Source organism: Eriocheir sinensis, chromosome 20 (genome assembly GCF_024679095.1).
Source record: "Eriocheir sinensis breed Jianghai 21 chromosome 20, ASM2467909v1, whole genome shotgun sequence".
Lineage (NCBI taxonomy): Eukaryota > Metazoa > Arthropoda > Malacostraca > Decapoda > Varunidae > Eriocheir > Eriocheir sinensis.
In genome coordinates this window covers 8833687-8854344 of record NC_066528.1, presented here as the reverse complement: position 1 = coordinate 8854344, position 20658 = coordinate 8833687, and the positions used below count along the sequence as shown (strand labels likewise).

The following is a 20658-nucleotide window of genomic DNA, read 5'->3' as shown; positions in this document are numbered from 1 at the left end:
CTAAAGCAGATCGCACAGAGGTCAGCAGACATTGCTGCAGTTGTCAGTGTTTACTTCTGCTTCCCCTCACACGTTAACGTCAACGTCTGGGGTTTTCGTGTGTTATGGAATTTATACAATTCATTGCTTTTATCCTAATACACAATGCGTTCATGGCACTATGTATCCTTGTTTGATATACAGTAAACCCTCTGGTATCCGGGTTAATAGAGCCACGGGGGCACCCGGATATGGGAAAACCCGGATACGGTGAATGTTCAGTCTACGGACCCGAAAACCCAACTTTCACCTACTGCATTTAATAAAAATGATAAATAAACATATATTTCTATACATATACACTACACACACGCGCACACACACACACACATATATATATATATATATATATATATATATATATATATATATATATATATATATATATATATATATATATATATATATATATATATATATATATATATATATATATATATATATATATATATATATATATATATATATATATATATATATATATATATATATATATATATATATATATATATATATAAATGATAAATAAATGGCATGGAGGACCATAACAGCAGGCAGGCAGGTCTCTGCCTCTCTCTCTGCCTCTGTCTCTTCCTCTTTCTACCTCTCTCTCTGTCTCGTTTCACAGACAGACACACACATATACACCCAGAAACAAACACAAAGGCAATAAAACAGAGAGAGAGAGAGAGAGAGAGAGAGAGAGAGAGAGAGAGAGAGAGAGAGAGATTGTCAAAGTCACTGGCCGCTGACAAAGCTACAACCAACCATAACTCATATTCTCTCTCTCTCTCTTTCTCTCTCTCTTTCTCGGCATCTAAGAGAGAGAGAGAGATTGGTCATAGGAAAAGGAAAAAGATGAAGAGGAGCTACTCGTTGAGTAACACTAAAAACACAACACACAAATGACAATATATGCTGGAGGAGGGAGGGAGAGAGCGAGGCAGAGGGAGAGGGGCAGAGAAGGGAAGGAGGGAGGCAGCAGCCAATCAGGAGATATCACTCGTGATGTCACTGCAGGGGGTGGGGCTAGCCTCCGCGCGACAAAAACCTAACAACCTTTCGTAAATATGTGCCCGGGCAGAGCTTAGAGGCATCGTGCAGGCAATTTGAATGACTTTTGGCAATGCACGACAATTTTTAAAAAAATTTTTGGAAAAAATCAAATATTTTTTAAAACTCCCGGATACGGCAAGGTCGGATACGGTGCACCCGGATAACTGAGGGTTTACTGCAAACAGAATATTAAATACACAGTTTCTAGTAATAAATTGCTGACACATTAGAGAGAGTTATGTGTTGGGGTGATGTGTCAGCGCTGGGGAGAGGCGCTGGCCTCACCCAAACAGACTCCATGTTTGCATCAGACTACAGGGATGGGCAGGTACTGTTAATTCTGGTAGTGACAAGCCAGAGACTGGGACTTGCAGCATGGTGAGACCTCACTGGCCTATTTGTGATGACTTGGTGAGTTACTGAATGATACAAAAACTTTGCCAATCCAAACATCCACGGTCTTGCTGTTGTTCAGATTAAAAGACTTTTGCTATATTTGTAATCAATGTTTATCTTTGCCGTGAGTCCCTGTCAGCTGAAAACTTGAAGCCTTGCATGAAAAATAAAAATAAATTATACTATTTGTTTTTAAAAAATTGTTGAAATCCTTTTGAAATAATGATTGAATCTGATAACATTCAGTAAATGTGCTGCCTTGTTTGTTTCAGACTAATAGGAAGAGCAGGCCAGAGGCACTGGGGGTTGCTTTCAGCAGTGCCGCACAGTACCGCTTTGAGGTGCCGGATTCAAGGTGATTGCTTATAAATGTGTCTCTTGACTCTGAATACTGTCGCCTTATTCCTACCTTACACATGTATTTACTTTCAACATTCTCCTCTTGCTCACCCTGTCAGATTCATCCACAGTCCTTTGCAGCATCCTCTAATTTTCTGCCAACAACACAGATATCCAATAATTTTTTTTTCTACCTGTCATAGGCCTTCTCCTTGTCCTTGAAAGCAGCAAATAGCTTCCTGCCCTTTCCTAGGCAATTTTTAACTATCAATTTCTGTGCAAAGATTTGGTCCACACAAGACCAAGGTACTTAACAAATTTATTCCCTTGAAATAGCACTCTTGTTTGGCATGAAATCAGTTCAACACTACACATTCTTTTGAAGCTATGTCACGTTGAATTGACGTCTCACAGTACTTGGTATTGTTGTCCATGAAACAGTGCATTGCCCATAGGTCACTTCAACACCTGCTTCCTGAAAGTCCTGCCTAAAGACCCCAGATATAACTACCCAAAATGAGTGTTATCTGATCTTAATTCATAGAAATTTTAATATTCATGAAATTCTCTGCCATGTGGCACACACACACACACACACACACACACACACAGTGGTCTCAGTCCTACCCAAGATCGGTCCTATGAGCTCTGTGCTCTTCCGTAGGGGAACGGCTGGCTGTCTTGAGAGAGACCCGCAGCAGACCAATTACACACACACAGGAAAGGCTGGATAAATGTAGATATGGAGACAGGGCTATTAGAGCTTAGCTAGGGCCCAGTAGACTACAAATAGGTAAATACAAAAAGGTAGGTACACACATACACACAAACAGATCTTTATTGTTGGAAAAATACCGTAGCTCATTCCTGTTATGTAAATTTCTGATGATGGGCTAAGGTTATGATTGCTGTTATTTGATTAATGCTATCCTTGTAGGTGTGGCACTGTGGACTGTGGTGATGGGTGTGTGGTGGTGCCTGGCACTGATGGCTGTGCTGGGGTGGAGGAAGTGGAGCTTGGGTTCCTGGTGATGCCTGGTGTTCACCCAGGCCTTCTCCCTCCCTCCTGGGTACCCAACCACTACCACCTCATTGTGTGGCAGCTGGCTTCCATGGAAAGACGACTGCCTGATTGGTAAAGTAGATTGTTGTACTCAAACTACTTTTTTCTTTATCAGATTGAAAGTACATACATTATCATCATCATCTGCATGGCATACTACTGCTGCTATTACTACTACTACTACTACTGATGATAATAATGATAACAATAATGATAATGATAATGATAATCAGTATGACAAATGTGTGTAAGCAGGGTGCACAGCCATGAAGAGCCCAAGAAAAGTTGAACCATTGCATATAAACAAGTGGTTTGCATGTGCTGGAGACTAGACTGTACTTCCCCTCTGCCTTGCCTCTCCTTCAACAGTCTCACTCCTCACCTGTTCAAGCATTAGAATGTCTGCAAAAGCCATTAAGTGGTTGTCATGGTGGCTGGATTATTTGGTTACACAATAATAAGGAAAGGGGAAGTGAGTGACAAACAGAAATAAGATGGAGCCATTTTGAAGATAGAAAGAATAGATGAAGATTTGAGTAAAAGTGACTATCTCTGTCTATGTTAAACTACTATCAAGCCTGTGAAATTCTCACTCTTGTAATACTTTTTGTCAACCAGCGGCCAAGCCTTGACACTGAAGAATGTTGTTGCCCGGCTCAAGTACCGTTACGATCGAGAAATCGACGGAGCAGAGCGGTCCATATTGAGGAAGGTCACAGAGCAAGATGATGTGCCACAGAAGACGATGGTCCTCTGCGTGACAAAGGTTAAGGTAGGGAGTGAAGGCTGAAATGTCTCGGCAGTGAGCATGTCAATTTGTACTTTATTTAACCCGGTAGCAGCAACGGGCCAAATTTGTGGCTTTACCGTGTAGCAGCGATGGGCCAAATTTGTGCCATGATATAAACCCCAAAAAATAGATGATACATAATTTGATAAATGCTTTGATATAAATTATGAAATGGTTTGTGTGAGGGGTGATTTTTTCCCATTTTTCTCGCTTGGAGGGACCATTAAAAAACAAGATCCCTGCTGCTACTGGGTTAAGGTTCTTTTCTGTGCCATGAGTGGTAGCTGCAATCTTGCCATAATTGGAATGTCTGGGAGCAGCCCATTTTGTAATGCAAACTTTGACTTTGCAGCAAGACATCCAGGCAAGTCAGATCATAATGTAGAAATATTTAATGGATTTTTCATAGAATTACATTCCTCTTGTTTTTATTCACTTTACTAAAGCATTCCCTTATACAGTAAAGTCATGAATCTCGATCAATCTCATCTCAATATGTCGCATCTCGTTGCACCATCAAGAACCCACAATTCACAAATCTCGATCAAATTACACGAATCTCAATCGCTGAATTTTTTCGATTGCTTTCCCACCTTTTGAAAAAGAAGAGCTGGAAGAAAAGAAAGAAGTCTTGGCACTCCTTCGGAATCCGGGTCCCGCCTGGCTCAGCTTCTACTCGCCGGCCAAAGTTGCCAGATATGCATTTTCTGCTGTAGTGTTTCCACGCTGGGCAAGTGAGCCATCCTGGCAGCGCTCCCTTCCACATTGTCAGTGAGCGGGCCATGTCATACACTCACACTCTCTCTTACTCTCTACCACAGTTTCTATTGCTCTCTAAATCATACTTGAAATAAGATACGAAATGGTAATTGTGGAGATCAACTCCGCACCTCCAAAATACAGAAGCCCCGCACCGTTCACAGGTATTTGGTTCCGCGAGATTCCCGTGATCCGCGAATCCGCGATCGGCGGGACTATAATCAAATAGGGAAAATAGGGTCTCGTTCTACCATCTGGATCGAATAAAAAAAAATGGATTTCTAAGGCAGGGATGTAACAGAGCCTCACACTTTGTCATGAGAGGGGAGAGGGTTGAGGGAGGGGCAGGGGCGTCATGAAGGTGAGGGATGAGCATGAGTCAAGCGTGGCGTGCTGGGGCGGGGCGGAGAGCGGCGGAACGTGCAGCGTGTGTGTGGCGGCGAGGGGAAAGGAGAGCAAGGGTGAGGGGAGAGGCTGCATGTGATGGTGGCCAGGCGGGGGAAAGGGTGACGGGGGGGGGGTGGCAGACACCCACCCACCCACCTGCATCCCAACAGGTGTCGCCTCCCTTTCACCAACACGTGGAGGGCGCACGTGCGACTGATGGCGGCTGCGGAAATTTACCACAAGTATTTTTACAGGTCTTTGGTGAGTAATGAAAGTTGTGTGTGGACACACGAGTGTGCGCCGGGCAGGAGCCAGGCCGGCAGTGCAGCGGCGGGCGGCGCGGTGTCACAGCGGCCGCCATTGTTTGTAAACACTGGCAGGTGTGGTGCATGTGGTGGTGCACGGGCCTATTACCGCACCAAAAGCTAGAAGAATTAAATAATAAATAAGAGGTTGGCAGGCCATGTTACTTTTTACCCCAACTTGCCCTAAGTTTTTTTTTTTTTCTTTTTCTTTTTTTTTTTTTTACACCGATTGACTATATAACCTTTTCTTTCAGCTGACTTCATCTCTTCCAGCTTCGAAGGTAAACACTAAATGCGAAACGTCCGAGCTGAGCGCTACAGACCGCGTATACGCAAGTTTTCATCCGCATTGAGCGGGGGGTGTCGCAAATACCCTACCCGCGTACAAGCCTGTGCCTAAGAAGGGTGACCATTCCAATCCTTCAAACTACCGCCCTATAGCTTTACTTTCCTGTCTATCTAAAGCTTTTGAATCAATCCTTAACCGGAAGATTCAAAAGCACCTTTCCACTTCTAACCTTCTATCTGATCGCCGGTATGGGTTCCGCAAGGGGCGTTCTGCTGGCGATCTTCTTGCTCTCTTAACTGACTCTTGGTCATCCTCTCTTAGCCGTTTCGGTGAAACTTTCTCTGTTGCGCTAGACATATCGAAAGCCTTCGATAGAGTCTGACACAAGTCTTTGCTTTCTAAACTGCCCTCTTTCGGATTCTATCCCTCTCTCTGTTCCTTTATCTCCAGTTTCCTTTCCGGACGTTCTATCTCTGCGGTGGTAGACGGTCACTGCTCTTCCCCTAAACCTATCAACAGTGGTGTTCCACAGGGCTCTGTCCTATCACCCACTCTCTTCCTGTTATTCATCAATGATCTTTTTTCCATAACAAACTATCCTGTCCACTCGTACGCCGACGACTCCACTCTGCATTATTCAACTTCTTTCAATAGAAGACCCTCTCAACAGGAAGTACACGACTCCAGACTGGAGGCTGCAGAACGCTTAACCTCAGACCTTGCTATCACTTCCGATTGGGGCAGAAGGAACCTTGTGTCCTTCAATACCTCAAAACTCAATTTCTCCACCTATCAACTCGACACAATCTTCCAAACACCTATCCCCTATTCTTCAACAACACTCAGCTGTCACCTTCTTCAACACTAAACATCCTCAGTCTATCCTTAACTCAAAATCTTAACTGGAAACTTCACATCTCCTCTCTTGCTAAATCAGCTTCCTCGAGGTTGGGCATTCTGTATCGCCTCCGCCAGTTCTTCTCCCCCGCGCAGTTGCTATCCATATACAGGGGCCTTGTCCGCCCTCGTATGGAGTATGCATCTCATGTGTGGGGGGGCTCCACTCACACAGCTCTTCTGGACAGAGTGGAGTCTAAGGCTCTTCGTCTCATCAGCTCTCCTCCTCATACTGATAGTCTTCTACCTCTTAAATTCCATTGCGATGTTGCCTCTTTTTCTATCTTCTATCGATATTTCCACGCTGACTGCTCTTCTGAACTTGCTAACTGCATGCCTCCCCCCCTCCCGCGGCCCAGCCGCACACGACTTTATACTCATGCTCATCCCTATACTGTCCAAACCCCTTATGCAAGAGTTAACCAGCATCTTCACTCTTTCATCCCTCACGCTGGTAAACTCTGGAACAATCTTCCTTCATCTGTATTTCCTCCTGCCTACGACTTGAACTCTTTCAAGAGGAGGGTATCAGGACACCTCTCCTCCCGAAATTGATGTTTCTTTCAGCCACCTCTTTGGATTCTTTTTTTGGGAGCAGCGAGTAGCGAGCTTTTTTTTATTATTGTTTCCATTTTTTTGTGCCCTTGAGCTGTCTCCTTCGTTGTAAAAAAATATATAAATAAAATAAGCAAATCCGTGAACGGTGAGGCCGCGAACGGTGGGGGGCTTCTGTATGACATTACGCCTCCATATTATATATAGCTAAGGGACGCATATTTAAACTCTAACAAAACTTTAAATAACCTGACCTCTAATGGGGGCTTTGCCCCCCACGACCCCCCACCCCCCAGCGTGGTAACACTGCACCGTGACTGCAGAAGAAAATGCATAACTGGCAACTTGGGTCTATGGGTAACAGCTGAGCCAGGCGGGACCCGGATTCCGTAGGAGTGCCGAAGTCTTATACAACATGTGGAAAATAAGAATTAGCAAATTGAAAAGCCTAAACCCATAATAAACACAGCCACACACACACAAGCCCTAATAAAAATACTGTTTAGGTGGCGCCAATACAAAGGCTATGCCACCGACACTCATCATAATCATCATCAGCCACCCGTCAGCTGTTCAAACCCAGCGTGTGGTCAAGGTTGATTACATACTTGGCTACCTGGATCCCATTCACCATGTTTCCTGCGGCCAGTGGAAAGGCCCAGGGTTTGGGTAAGAGTGAAAATGGAAGTCAAGGACCACAACAAGGTGTGAAAAAACCCGGAAGTGAGAAACGCGATTATCGTAAGGGGAAAAAACTGATAAAAGAAAATTGTTATAGGTTAGTTGGCAAGGCTTTGGTCCCAATTGCATTTTTCCCCATAAGAGGTTAACTTCGCATCTCGATATTTTGAATCTCGATCAGTATTTTTGGTCCAAATTATGATCGAGATTCGAGATTCTACTGTACTATATTTTGTTATGCTGCTGAAACATACTGGTTCTGGGGGGTTGATATCAAAGCATACACAGCTTAACTGTTTTCAGATCATCCATGCCTCTGTCAGAGAGGGGCTTAAAGCTTCCTGTAAGCCAGACTACTCCCTTACATCACCATCAGTGTTGGTGAATGTCATGAACAGTGCACCGGAACATTCGTGAAAACTAGTTCATTATTTTCAGGCCCTTACCTTGTTGCATCTAATATGAATTTTTACAAGTTTAAAATTTTAGACCCTGAAAGTCAAAGAGGAGAGAAGAGGCTGCCTGTTTGAGTATGGTGATGAAGCATCAAAGAATTAGGGCATTGCCTATGTGCTGGAGGACTCAGCTCCAGGAATGGGGTCATTGAAATGGGAGACTTTCAGTAAAAAATGTGTCTCCTTCCAATGTTTTTTTGCTCAATCTTTTTAACCCCTAGAGGACCAGGGGTGGCTGTATTTTCAGTACCGGCCTTCCCGCGCTAAACCCCGAAAATTGCCTGTATTCACACACTCTCTACACTTAACCTTCGCTGCACAAGTGAATAAGATAGATTTTGTACTAACCAGCAAGTCTTCTTCTTTCTAATGACACCATCCATAAGTCTCTACGTGCCGTGGTTACGGAGAAACAGCGAGTTGAATAGGAGAGACTTTTGGGGTGAGCGTGGCATGTCATCGATTTGGCTCACTGGCTATGTCTAGGGAGTAAAGAAAACGGGTGCCCCGCGCTCTCTTTACGCAAGATATACTTTAATATATGCTCTTTCCACGCTATACAGCCCCTCTTGTGTGTGGCTAGCAGACCTTTCCATCTTGTTTATGCCCTCCAGTGAAGTGTGAGAGCCATTATAGCCTAGTTTGTACAGTAGATATGGTAAAAAAATCACACTTATTACAATCTAGTATTTTATTTTATTTTTCTGTATTTATAATCAAGAACAAGACCAAAATTAAGATAAATAATAAGAACAAGAACAAAAACGTGTCAGTGTCACGTCACTCATGGCGTTGAGGTGACCGGGCGGTGGGGAGTGGTCAGGGAATTGGACACGTCCAAATCACTGTCAGTGCTTCCTTGCATGATAAGAGTGTGGGAGAGACTGAAAGGGCAGCGATAAGTGCTGTGAGTGGCTTGCGGGCATTGTTGCCATTGAGTGTACCACGAAAAAAGGCAAAAAGAAGCTAAATTTAGCGTAAAAATAGGAAATCGGTTATAACCGCCTCCGGCCCTTCCCCAGTCAAGCGGCTATAGCCGCCTCCGGTCCTTTAGGGGTTAAATGAACAATTTCTTCATGTGCATGTGTTTGTATCTAATCTAATTATAATTAGAATGTACTGAGATAGCAAAGGGTAGCATGGAAAATATTGTCAACTCCCTTACAAGACCGAGAACATCAGTCACTTATCCAGTGTTATCAGTACCTTGAGTTTTGCAGTTCATGAATTTTTTGCCATGCCCTCAGAACAAGCCAAATGAGAAATGCCCTGTATGTATGTTACACAATTGAATGTGTTTGCAAAAACTATACCACATATGTATCTATCCTACACATTTATATGTTTATACAATAAACATGTGTTGCTTCTTGTCAGATGGACTTTGAGGTTGAAAGGAAAGAGGCCGTGAAGTCCTGCACTGCAGACACGAGTTTGCATCCATTGTTGGAGCTTACCGACGGCTGGTACAGAATAGGTGAGTGCAGCCATCGTCATCCCCAGCCCTGCCACAGCCATAACCATCATCTACTTTTGTCAGAGATTCTCAGATGGAATACTCCTAAATGTTGCATCTCTAAATGTTTATTTTTCAAAGAAAATACAAGATTGCAAATCACATGATCTGGCACCTCAGCTTCTTGACTTGGTATGTGGCAGCATGGTGACATGCATTGAAGGCCCAAAGGCATCAGCTTCTCTGCACCACCTGTGGACCTTCAAACTTTGCGGAGGAAGCCGCACAGTTATATAGTTTTCATGTAAATATCCGAGGAAATTCAGACCAGTGTTTCAACATTTAACCCATGCACCTCAGGACGGCCAGTCCTCTCCATGCATGTTTAGTGTCCCAGGGCCGGCATGGCCCATGGTGTCCAACACACGCTACTCCAAATTTAAGTAAATTGGAGGCTGTGGTAACATGTGACAATCGGTAGGTTAATCCTGGGTCAGTTGACAGCTGAAGCGTCAGGGCTGGGTGACAGCCATCACAAATGGGTCCATTTTGTAACCAAAAATACCCAGTAACAGTGATCTTTGAGGGCATAAAAATACTAGCGACTGCAAGGGTATGAGAGAACACTGATCCACACCCCATGCTGTTTGTCTGCCTTCATGTTCATTCAATATTTAGCTGTTTCTCAGCCTCATAGCTTCTGTTTGGACCAAGCAGATAATAAATGCCTACCATTAGCCTGGGATGACCAAAATGCCCTAGTGAAGGTAAATGCTTTTCCAAAAGTAAATGTTATTGATTCATTAACTTTTCTTTCTTTATTTGCACATTTATTCTTTCATAATAATAAAAATGATCATAATGATAATGATGATGATAATAATATTAACAATAAATTGTTTATTCAGTATTGGCAGCCTTTAGGCTGAAATTATAAATTGTATATTTCTTATTTCCTCACTTCTGTAGGTGCTGTGGTGGACAAAGCCATGGTGCAGCTCATTGGAGAGGAAAAGGTGAAGGTGGGCACCAAGCTCGTTCTCCATGGTGCTGAGCTGGTTGGGGCAACTTCCCCGTGCCACCCCTTGCAGGTGCTGTCTTGTTTTGACGTTGCTTACCCCTTTGTTCTGTGTGTGTATCTACAATTCTAATGCCCTGCTTTATCTAGCCATAGCTCTGAAGCCCTGTTCCTTTCAGGCACTTTACTTGGGGGATGAAGTGTAAAGTTCTTGAATGGGTCAAAGGAACCAGGAGACCCAGCTGGAACGATAGAATTATAAAACTGGGAGCGATCAAATTAAGAAAGCATAAGAGAAAAAGATTTAGGTGTTAAATTTCAAAATAACTTATCCCCAGAGAAACACAGAGGCAAGATTACAAGTTCTTAACCAAAACTAGGGTGGCATTCCACCACATGGATGAGGATATGATGAAGCTGATCATGTCGCAGTAAAAGTCCAATAATCTGAAAATGGATAATCTGAAAATCCCAGTAGTCTGACTTTTCCAAGGAGGCTGAAAAAAAAATCTAAGTTAAAAAAAAAAATCTTGGGCGTCAGATTCACTGAGCAGCGCCAGGCAGCGGGGACGAGGAACTTGTGCAGAGACTTAAATTTAGTCCAAACGTTAACAGCTGAATATTCGCTTCATTTTCGGACTGTATAGTTCCTCATATCGCCAGAGAGATGCCTCCCAAGACTTTTACAAGTGTTGGTCCAGAGCCAGTGCTTGAGGCGAAAGTGACAAAGAAAGTGACCTGCAGTAGGCTTAAGGAATTGTTTAGCACAGTAATATCAAGTAAAGGTCTTACAAATGAATGAAAAAAGAATAGATTAAGTTAAAAACAGTTCTCAGGCAGCCTTATCTTGACTCCATGATTGTCAGAGGGTTTTGCCTTTCCAGCACCACCTCCTTGTTTGGCATTTTTGTGAACCTGCGGTGTTACTTTTTCCTGCCTTTATTACTTCTGGATTTACTCTCATTACAAGGATGTACCTTCCTTTAACTGCTGTTCAACACTTAAGCATTACTAGTGAGCAAGAAAACCGCATATCATGTCTTAATTTTTTTGTTATGTAAATGCATATATTTTTTTGTTTTGAGGAGTCCCTCCCAATAATCCAAATGATGTTCAGTTCACTGCTGTTTGGATTATTGGACTTTTACTGTGTTGCAGTTAAAGGGGAATTACTATTGTATGAGGCAGGATGCGTAGAACTGCATCAATCATGAATGAAGATCTAAATGGCAGAGTATACTTTTAGAATTTTGTATTTATATCATCAGTACTGTAGGGTAGTTATGTCTGTTCAATTTGTAATACATTCTTAACACAGCTTTGTATTTTTCACTCCTCAGGCCACCTCCACGTTATGCCTTCATCTCCACACCAATATGACTCGCCGAGCTCGGTGGTGGGCCCGCCTTGGCTTGCTGCCACAGAGAGGGCCAATTCCCTCTCTCATTGAGAACACTTTTTGTAACGGGGGCCTCGTGGGGAAGGTGAATGTGATGGTGGCGCGCCTCTACACTCTTTACTATGAGCCTTCACAAGGGTTGTACATGAGTGAAAAGGCTGCCTTGAAAAGGCTTCAGGAAACTGAAAAAGAGAGAGAGAGGACAATTGAGCAGGTGAGAAAAGTTATTTTCTACTTTTATTCTTTTAGCTAAATCAAGGAACACATTTGCACTCTGTGACAACTCTGGTATTAAAGAAAAAACAGGTTGTTCACATTCTATTTCAAATCAGTGTTATGTGAACTTGTAAAAGTGCCTGTCATCCAAAGCCTAACTTCACAACCATTTACAGGAATAGCATAACACCAGTTAGGTGCACAGACCACTGGCATCCAACTGTGAGATGCATGTCACTGTTACATTCGCACTCTGCTGCCAGAAACAACAAAATCAAAAGCTATGAATATGTTATGAGTAAAATGGAGAGGCAGCCAGCTTTAGTGCTTCTGTTATTTTTGCCAGGTGTGCAACATTCCCTCACCTTTGTGCCTTTAATATATAGTGGTGGACTGATTGGGACATGCTGGCCCTTCCAAGTTGTATCGAGACATATCGGTTTATGTGCAGGAGCACTTGGGTTTGCATTATCCTTTGCTAGATGCTGGTTGTGGTTTGTCTTGGTGCATGCACTATTTATTCAAAAAATATTACAATGAGCACTAAACACCTTGCGTGATCCAGGCTAAACGAGCAGGACACTTGGAATTCATTGAGTGGTTATCAATGGTAAAAACACTGGTGAAAAAGAGCCAATGAACTGAGACCACGGCAATGCTCAAGGTCCAGACTGAGATTGGGTCACAAAATTTAATCAAGTTAAAAACATGACTTTGAAGACCAAAGTTTAGAGTTAGCGGTTGAAAACCAAATGGAACTGTAATATTCAAAGAACACCTCAATAAAAGAGAAAAACATGTACAGATTACATTCCTACTCGATGTTATCAGATAAAGCTAAAAATGACCTATGGCTGAAAATTCCAAACCATCTGAACTTTTGGACTCCGGATTATTGGACTTTTACTGTACTCTCTTTATGTGGCAAGTCCAATCCAATAAGTCATGTGTTCATGTAAGTCAACAATGCCTCTGCCCCACTGACTTAAGAAATTTTGTCATTCTGGTTTTATTAAAAGATATCGGCAATTTTACTTGCACGTTTTGACTCTTTTTGCTTCAGGTAAAAACTGTCTTTATTTTCAGATTACAGCAGAAGTGGAGAAAGAACTTTACCAACAAGAAAAAGAGGAAACAACCAAGAGGGATTGGCGAACCATGAACCCCGAGGAGATCAGAGGCCTCACCCAAGGTCAAGACATCTCTCGCCTACTAAATGAGACTGCAGATCCATCAAGCTTAGAGGTAGTGACTGATCTACAGTGAATTCTTGACATAGGGGGATTGCAATGGTCTAGTGGGTTAGAGCATGCCCTACAGTACATTAGCTATGACAAATTTGACCAAACAAAGGTTTGTTGAAAAAACTATTGTTTAAAACATGAAAATGTAATCACTGTAGAAATGACTTCATACAATTATACATATTGAGTCATCCTTTCCTTTTGCCTTATGAAACATTTTACTTTCCCTTAGGGTCTTCTGACTCTGCATCAGCTACAACTGGCAAGAACCTGGCGGGAGCAGCACGCTGAGGGGGCCCGGCGCAGGCTGCATCAGGAGGTGACACGCCGCCTCGCAAAGACAGAGAAACCTCTTGAAATAGTACCTCTGATGAAGGTAGGCATCATGCAGGGGCTGGAAGATGGATTTTTTAACGTCTCTCCCTTTTACATAAGTGACTGCACGCTATTATTAGATGTATTTCAGTTGAGACACTGAGATCTGACTATATGCCTTGAGGCCAAGATCAAGGTGTTCAGAGAACCATGAGGCTAAGACTGGGCCAAAGCCAACCATTTTCAAAAGGAACAGGAACAGCTCACCTCCACTTCATGATCACTCCTGTCCTGAGAGAGCAGAATTTGTTAAGGGAAGCATCACACAAATATTTTTGAAAAATCAAAATATTGGAAAAAAATCTGATTTTGGAGCAGTTTAGCGATCATTTCACGAAGTTTTACAAGGAAGTAAGCAAAACTTAAAGATTTATGGCCTATTTTCTACACCCACCTCCCTTGTATGTCACTTGCGTTGGCAGGGAACACATTAGTGCATACATCTTCAGTTCATTTTATTGCAAAAAATAATCCATAATGGAAATTCATATGACATTCGCTGGCATCTGGAGGCAAACTGGCATCTCTATCACACTCAAGGCTTCACTAATCACTCCTCTCACAAGCTTAGATGCGAATGATCAGCGGAAGAGGCTGGTTGTCGCTCATTGCCACTCATCCTTCCATCATTCCTGCTCCCTTCAGACCACTTACCCTCACTCCTTGTGTTTACGACACACTGTTTATTACATACCACATTGGTACACCACTGTGCTGAAGGCATCAAGTTGTAAAGAAGCTCAGAAACAGAGAATGTTAGCTGTAGTCCAATGCTGCCATGGGGCGCATGAAGCGGCGACCTTGAGTCTGTCACTCCCATCTCCGCCCACCCCTTTCCCCAACCATTGATACCACTGAATCCTCACAGGGCTGTGCTAGCTCTCCACAGTTTGTTTGCTCACAAAAGCCACTGCCATTAGGGATACCTCCATTCTCACCTACCACAGCACAACTCACCTAACATGGCACATTGTCTTCACATCTGTCTTGGTTTGCGATTGTTATCTTGGTGTACAAGCATCCTGTTTTTACGATTCGTAGACACAAGCATGGGCTCCCGTTGTTCACTGCAAGACGAAAGCGCTCAGAGCGGAAGACAATGGTCTCAAGCTGGTGTCACACTGGCCCTTTTTCCTCCAACCACGTTGGCGGCAGGCACAACAGGCAACTCCAACTTTTCTGGGTGTGCATCACATACAGCCAAGGTTGGTTGCCCAGGGGTGAGATGCTCAAAATTCTTACGAGCTCATAAGCCACACCTACGACCACGCAGTGCCTCCACCGCAATTCTCAAAGCGCTTCGTGATCGTACGTATGCATGTAAGTTAAGGGTAGGTCTGGTGCAGTCGTAAGCCTTATAAGGTCTCCCTGATTAATATGGAATGCATTATAATTAGTGTTTCCCAACATGAAAATAGGAAGAACATGTGTTCAATAAGTAAGTCTATCAGTTATAGTGAGCAATCAACAGCAGAGATATTTGTTTAACCATTTTTGTGTGCGGTGCTGTTACAAAGCCTAAACTTCCCTCAACATACTGAAGTCACACACCTCACTAGACTGCTGTCACTGCTTCCCGTAGCTTAATGATTGTGCTCCGAGAAGCCTAATTAAAGTGTGAGAGAACGGTGACAGATGGAAAATGTTGGTCCTTCAGTGATGTGTGAAGCAACAAACTATCACAATATTACAGGGGAGGTGGCCATGGGCAGGTGTATGAGTTTGCCTAATGTCACCCTGAGTAATTTATTGCATATATGATTATAACCGGTTGACTCCCTGTTTCTGCAAAAAAGGCTTTTTATTTGCATTACATTGAATATTGCCACGTGTTAACGAGTATGTACCAACTGTCTCGTCGAGGCACTCAGTGACCAGAGGGAGCGGATGACTCGTCACCACGGCGGGTCGGGGCTCGTGATTGGCTGGTTCACCTTAAGAAGCGACTGTGATTCGCTGCCGATTCTAATGACGTCACGTCACAGCTCCCTGAGTCTTCCACCAATCAGCTGAGGCCTGCAGGGCTGCGATCTCCTTTGGGAATTAGCCTCCCTATGTAGATGTTCGAACAACTTAGGTTAAGACAGCGTTGGCTTGCGACAACGTAACCTTTGAGAATCTCACCACATATCCCCAACTTAAACAAACCAGTCACCCTTTATCCACATGGCTCCATTTGCCAAAGTAAGGGCTGTTGTGGCTTGTGCTGCTGTCACTCAAATTATGGACTTGTTGCTACAGTTAATTGGAAGGAAGAAGCTGTTGTGGTATGGTACGATCATGGCTTCAAAGATGGGTGGACAGGAGTGTTTTCCCAAACCAACAACTCGCTCCTGGTTAGGTGTATGGGCAACTGCGGTTGCTCCTAGCCCAAACGGTTGGAGGAAAAACGGCCAGTGTGACACCACCTGAAGGTGGTGTCACACTGGCCATTTTCCTCCAACCGTTGGGTGTACCGTACGCCCAACAAGGAGTGAGTTGTCGGTTGTCCATGCAGTTGGAAAACTGTTGGGGATACGACCAACCACGCGGCTGTATGTAAACAAACAGACGACAGTAGTGGCTGAGGAGTGGCCGATGGCTGCCAAGAGAATCGTGAAGTGGATTGGCAGAGCTGCTTTGTCTACAAGATAAGAGAACTCCTCGTGCTGTGGGATCACACACTTGAAAATTTTGCCAAACATAACTTTTATACAGTTTTTGTGAGCCACACCCAAAAAAACTTAACTTCTAGGCCTTCTTGATGCCCTTGATGGGTGTTGAGGTCAGAGGGCCCCCATCTTGTGGATGAAATTTTCTGGAAGGTGAGAAGAGGTGGGATGTCTAGCGGACATCTTCTCAAAGCTTACACAAGGCATACGCTGACCAATAATTAGTCAAGAGAGCATGGTTGGGCATTGTTTGAAAGAAAACGACTTCACCACAAACAATCAAATTTGACGGCACACTAAGTCAAAAAATGCCTTGTTGACTATTGTCAGCACCAGCAATTTGAGCCCAGGCACCAACTGTCAACTAATGTCGACACCCGCGCTTTGAGGGTTAAACCTCGATATCTCAAAAGTGGCTTCTTTTTTTTTTCATTTTTTTCTACAACTACTTTGCAACTATTTTTCCAAATAGTTGCACAAACTGAGAAGAACCATCACAAAAAAATAAATAAATAAAAATTTCCAACACAAAAAGAAGAATGAAATTCAAAGTTCTTAAATGATCAATCATTTAGAAATTATATAATGTATAGTTGGTATTTTTTCATTGCAGTAAGTTATTAGATAAGGAAGTACAGTCATACCTTGGTTCTGGAATGTTGCTCGTTCATCAAAACACATGTAAACCAAAATGAATTTCCCCATTGGAATTAATGTAAATTTCATTATTGGATCCCATATCTCAAAAAAAATGTTTATATAAAAATCATTTTGCATGTTATTTTTTACAGAATTAAAGTTATTTTACAAACAAAATAGCGATGATAAATAATATGAAACACAAATCAATGTGTTTCGGTTGTTACGGAGGCTCCCGCAACCGCTAGCTGCGCTCGAGGGGAAGGTTTCACCCCGGGTTTTATTAGCTGTAGTTTCTGTATTCTTGAGGCACCAGAACTACGTTCGACCACCAACATGAAACTAACCCGATGTATCATCAGAGATGGAGGGTGAACGAGAGTCAGTCACGTGCAGGAGGGCATGCAAGATGCCAAGGCTTGCCCCCATTACTTTTGTGAGCATAGTATCCACCGTTTCTGTTTTCTTCTTTGCAGCACCATCCCTTTTAATCATCTTTCTGGGGGACATTGTTAAAACACAAAGAACTCACACTGTAGTGCTGAAACATGGCACGAGCCCTCGGGTGCTATTTCTACGAGTTTACAACGCGGACTGAGATAAGAGCCGTCATCTGGCAGTCAAGAATTACCCTAGACCGAGGAAGAATTAACCCCAAATCTTGCAAAATTTTTGCGTTTCTTGTTCTGGTGTGTCAGATTTTAAAGAATTCTTCCAATTCTTGGGAAGAATCAGGGGTCCTGCGCAAGCCGCGGCGGGGCTGGGTACGGCCACTGTTTTGCTGGCCGCACCTCCATAGGCCTATGGCGATGACCAGGTGGGGGTGGACATAAAGTTCACGAGGTTACTGTTGTGTTACTGTTGCACCACAGACCATTTTAAAGCATCACTGTATGATAAGTAAGAACTTCCCGGTATCATCATCATCATCGTTAGAAACAAGAAATTGAAACGATGCCATTTGTCAATATTTTGTAGAGAAAAAGGACGTTTTAAGAAACTCCATCGCATGCAGTGACCCTAAGTAGCTACTGAAATACTCCTAATGAACTGTAGATCCCGTAACTGTGACTAAATTAATGCGTGTTGTCCTTGATGAGTCACAAAGTGAGAAATATTGTTGACTCATCCAATCATATGGACAAGATAGAGCACTCTTACGGATTACGGGAGGGAGGTGAAAAACAGTCTCAAGAATGGGGGGTCATTCAAGAAGGCCATATATTGCCAGATGATGCATTGGGGTTGCAAACTTGCCACCCTTTCCTTAAAATACGGAATGCCATTTGTTCCGTATTTGCCTGTCTGAATAGTTAAGCAAATAAAATTCAGTGTTTTAAAAATGTATTGAGCGCATTTTTCGGTGAACCACAAAACCAGTCTATAAAATTATGTTTGTCAAGGGTCGTCCTGAAATATATGTAAAATACACATTGTAACATCTCTTCCCCCCTTCCTCTTGCCTTCACCAGCAGCAGGCAGTGGCTGTCAGTCATGGCAGGCAAGATAAGTTTTAGGGTTGCCATCCTTTCCTTCAAATATGGATTTGTTCTGTATTGGAGGATGGAATGTTGTGTTCCTTATTTGTTTTAGATCAAGGTGCCAGCCCTAAATGAGACTCTTTTCCCATTGTTTTCTGCTCTGAGCACTCTCGTCTTGCAGCGAACAAAGGGAACCCACGCTAACTTCTTCGACTTGTACAAAGAGACACGCTAGTCCTCGTCGAAAGACCGACTTGGTCAGCTAGGCTGACGTAAGCTGATAGAGTCAGTCTATCGGCATCCTCCCCTCCCCTTCATGAGCAGTCACTTCGAGGACGTACACGCCTAACCCTGACAGCCTTCATATAGTCCGTGTCCCCATCCGGGGGGTGGCGACAAAAAAAGGATCAAACAGGATGCTTGTATACCAAGTCACCGCTCGTAAACCAAGGCATTTTTTGTGGGACGTTTTGCTCATAAATCAAAATGCTCATAAACTAAGGTACTCGTAAACTGAGGTTTGACTGTAGTTGGGAGTTAAATTTTAACAAAAAATCAGATTCTTAATTTTTTTTGGTTTGAATCAAGCTGTGGATCTGAAAATGAGTGCAGATAGTTTCAGCATAGGCATATGTTTCACATACATACACCCATGGCATTACACTGGTAATTAAGAAATGGCGTGATGTTTCCCTGAAGTTGATTTTCATTTGAAATAATCATTCAGCAGCTCCAGGGAGGTTATCAGCTTCATATTACATTTTCAATGATTGAAAAATGTGCTTTGGTGTGATTTTTTTCTCCTGTCAAATAATTTTGACAATTTTAATGAAAACAGTGCAGGAAACAGTTTAATTGATCATGATGACGTTTTTGTGAGTGTGAGTCCTGTTTGCCTGTACAGGTTTCCCTCGCTATTCGATGGTTCGATGGCCGATATTTCCCTTATACGATCGTTATGAGTTGATAACGCTCACTCGTTTTTTGATGTAGGTGCTCAGTTAACCGATCACCACCAAAGCGTAAACAAACGCACCGCGATCCTAGCGCCACCCACGCCCCAGCGGCCACCCATCGAAACTTATTCCTGCTATTTATTCAGTTGTGTTTACTCCGTCAGTCTGTCTACACCAGTGTTTGTGTTTTGATATAATTCACATTCATTGTTGGTGTTACGAGAGTGATACACACGTGATGGCTTCCAAGTGGCCTGCAACAACTAGTGCTGCTGAAATAAAGGCCAAAAGACCGAGGAAAAGCTTATCTTTGGAGAAAAAACTTTAAATTGTTAAGCGCCATGAGGGAGGTGAAGGGGCTAACTTCATCGCCAGATTCCTGCAATTGCCCCAATCTACTGTCTCTGCTATGATCAAACAAGCACCCAATGTAAGGAAAGCAGGTGAAACAGCATCTACATTAATGGCAAAGACACTGACAAGGCACTGCCTGGGCGGTGTTTTCGTTGGGGCCCGCATGTGTGTGGCTGTGCCCACCACGGGCCTGGGCTCCTCAATTTGCTAACTCTTGTTTTTCACATGTTGCGTGGAACCCCCCTCCCTTCTTCCATCTCTTCTTTCTCAAAAAGAAGAGATGGAAGAAAGGAAAGGAGTCCCGTGCAACATGTGGAGGATGGGAATCGGCAAATTGAGAAGCCCAAACCCACAACAAATACAGCCACACACGCGCGGGCCGCGATGGGGATTCCGCTCGGGCGGCACCGATGCGGGCCGGCCGCCAAGGCTCATCATCACCGTAGGTTACTCTCCCCATTAAATTAAATTCTATTAAACCTTAAGTTCGCTGTCCGATCGTTCGTTATTCGATCTGGTTTTCAGGAACCTAACCCAACCGTAAAGTGGGGGAAACCTGTACTTTAATTCTGCACTGGATTGGCAATTGGTTCCTTTACTCAAGGTGTGTGATGCGATAATGCTTTTAGAGGTATAGAGATCTTTTGTCATCTTTAATGTTCATTTATTTGACCATTGCTGCTCCAGCACATGTCTCCATTTACCATTACCTTTATGCTAACTCCCTCAGGTTCGAATCATTGATGGCAAGAGAGATGGAGCGCTAGTGACTGTGTGGAGACCCTCTTTGGAGTTCAGGGAGATGCTTGCAGAGGAGTCCTACTTTATAATACATTACTTGATGGCTGTTGGGTTCAG

General features: G+C 43.3%; 1 protein-coding gene across 2 annotated transcripts in view; it reads left to right on the top strand.

Moving 5' to 3' along the window:
* Positions 1-20658, top strand: part of LOC127001153 (breast cancer type 2 susceptibility protein homolog) — a gene marked incomplete at its 3' end in the record, with an annotated part of 26021 nt that extends 5363 nt beyond the window's left edge. For both annotated transcript variants that reach the window (XM_050865361.1, XM_050865360.1), the window contains 9 exon segments: positions 1764-1846; positions 2768-2965; positions 3512-3665; positions 9389-9488; positions 10437-10558; positions 11826-12098; positions 13187-13345; positions 13577-13720; positions 20531-20658. In XM_050865361.1, the coding sequence (XP_050721318.1) occupies positions 1764-1846; positions 2768-2965; positions 3512-3665; positions 9389-9488; positions 10437-10558; positions 11826-12098; positions 13187-13345; positions 13577-13720; positions 20531-20658 (1361 nt within the window).